Raw genomic sequence first — 2,680 nt, forward strand, 5'->3', positions numbered from 1 at the left:
TTGAGGCATGTTCAAGAGAGTTCTAAATGAAGAACCTGGTTCATCAGTATGAGTTCATATGAAAGCTCAAGTATGTTTTCTACACTCTGCATAATTAGAAAGACTAATAATTCAATCATGAGCAGAAGTCCTATACTTGTCAAATTCCTAGAAAATTATATCCGTTAAGCATCGAACCAGTTTCGTCCATCTAGAACTCTACACCGTAAGTTTTGCCTAATATCTAGGGATGCCAAATCTATCATTAAAATTCTGAAATTTCAGTTTGATTAGACTTCTATTTGACCTCTGAAAAGGCTGTCGTTACCTATTAATTGTCTAATGCTCTTTTAAATACACATCACTTCTCTATCCTTCATCATAATTCCAAAATCGTCAAAAATACTTCTTCACTTCCAATTGCCTTCTTCTCCAAAGTTCCCAAATTCTCTCAAGAAATCAACAACCATGTCTAAACCACAAGATCATCCTGGAACCCCTCCACCACCATCTCCTTCAAATTCATCCTCAATTACTCCACCCAGTGAATCTCCAAAACCTAGGTTACGAAGGTAGAAAATGCTCGCTCAAAAAACTGTAGCATCTGGGGCTCTGAGGAAGACTTTGAATGAAAGGTTGAAAGCAAGCCAAGTGAAAGAAAGCCCAGCTCAAAAATCTGACTCCAGCTCTGAGTCTAAATCTTTTCAATCTGCGACTGAGGGTGAAATACATGGGTCTTCTGACTCGGAGAAGATTCAAGAATCCCCTACTGAGGTAAGTTCATCTCTGATTGAAAACATAGAGACTAGGTTTGTTCTGGTTGGACCCATTAGGGATGTTAAGTTGCCTGAGTTGAGTAGGAGTGGAGGTAAAAAGAATTCTGAAAAAGAAAATGAGAAAGAGGGTGCATGTGGTGAAGAAAGGGGCAAAGGGAAAGGAGCAGTTCTTGCTATATGTGGGGTTGCACAAGAGAGGTTAGAAGAGAGTGGCATGAAGTCAGGGGGAATTGGTTCTAGAGAAGCTGCTGAAGGGTTGGTTCATCTGAGCAAACGGAGAGATGAACCAGTTTCATCTACTGAAGAGACCCTAGCTGATCTACTGAAAAAGGTTGGGGCAAGCTATGATCCAAAGAAACGCAGAATGGCGAAAGCCCCAAATGTTCCTAAGCCTTCCAAGAAAAGAAAGGTTTTATCCCCAACACCTACTGCCTCTTCAGTGCCTAAGGGTAGAGCCACAAGAAGCAGGGTAAAACAGAGTGAAGTTGATCTACAAAAGGCTTTAGAAGAAAACAAGAAAAAGAAAAAGGATAAGGGAAAAGGAAAGGTTGTAGAATCCTCAGAGGCTGTTGAGGAAGAAGAGATGGAACTGGTCCATCAGGAGAGGGGTACAACAGTGGAGGTTCCTACACCCAAGCCTAAGAAAACCAAGACCTCCTCCAAGAATTCCTCCTCTGTGCCTGTAGTTGTTGAACCCACACTAGCCAAGAGGACAAGATCTGCAGTGAAAACCAAACAATCAAAAGTTTCTGATGATGATGACTGGAGTGGAGAAGACAAAGAAAATGATTCAGAGAAGGAACATGAAACTGGGAGAGATTCTGGACATGCCCTTTGAAGGGTTTGATGAATATACTAGGCAAATGTGGCCATGCCTAGACTCCCTCCCCACTGCCCTTGAAATCACCAAAAGGTTCTGTGATTCAGAGAATGTGACTGAAGCCAGGGCTGTGCAGAAAAGTGAAATGAGGCCTAAGAACAAGTTTGTGTTTGAATTTGTCAACAAGTGCTTATTGACCAGACAGGAGAGAAGGCACACTGCTAACTACATGGATCTGGTTCTTATGGAGTGCCTGGAGAGAGGAAAGCAAATCAACTGGCCTGCCCTCATAGTCAAACTACTAGACAGGGTCATAAATAGTTCCAAGGTTCATGCTACCCCATATGGCTTCATACTAATCACAGTTCTGGACAGGCTCAATGTGCCTCTGAAGAAATGGGAAATGGCCTCGAGCAAAGAACATTTTGGCATCAAAACTCTTCTTGCTTGTGACTATCCAGTCAATGCCATCCCAGTTGAACCTGCTTCATCCTTGAGGACACCCATCAAGAACAAGGTTAGGACTTTGGTTCAGGAATGTGCAGCTAAGGATGCTGAAATTGCTAGGCTCAAGGCTCGTGTGATTAAAGTGGAAGCTGAGAGGGATAGTCTCAAAATTGAGCTTGCAAAAGAAAAGGAGAAGAATGATGGAATTCTTCAAAACATGATGAATCTTCTCCAAACCCAACCCTCCAGTTCCTCCAAGCTTTAGGACTCCTAGTTTCTGTCTCCTGAACTAGTTCTAGTACCCCCCCAGTTACCTATATTAAGGATTTTTCTGTTTTTTGCTCATGGTTTGGATATTTTTCTTTTTGTGGATTATTAGTGGCAACATATCTCTATCAATGAAAACTGTTGTTTTCTCTTGTTAATGATTATTCTGACCTTGATAGTTTAAATATGTTTGTTTGATTTCTGATGATTGTACCATGATTGCACTTGCAGTTCCCCCGGTGGCCATGAGTACTTATTAAAATCTGGAATTCATACTGTGTATGCAACTTTTCAATGATGCCAAAAGAGGGAAGAGATATTGTGCTTTGCACATTATTCTGAAATAAGTGATATTTATAACCTAATTAACTTGGTCCTTGATGAAAAGAAA

General features: G+C 41.1%; 1 protein-coding gene across 1 annotated transcript; it reads left to right on the plus strand.

The window, feature by feature from the left end:
- Positions 1 to 558: 558 nt before the first annotated feature.
- LOC138876187 (uncharacterized) lies at positions 559 to 1,593 on the plus strand. The gene has a single exon (XM_070155091.1). The coding sequence runs from the start codon at positions 559 to 561 to the stop codon at positions 1,591 to 1,593; it is 1,035 nt and encodes a 344-aa protein (XP_070011192.1).
- Positions 1,594 to 2,680: the final 1,087 nt, after the last annotated feature.

Source organism: Nicotiana sylvestris, chromosome 8 (assembly GCF_000393655.2).
Source record: "Nicotiana sylvestris chromosome 8, ASM39365v2, whole genome shotgun sequence".
Taxonomy (NCBI): Eukaryota; Viridiplantae; Streptophyta; class Magnoliopsida; order Solanales; family Solanaceae; genus Nicotiana; species Nicotiana sylvestris.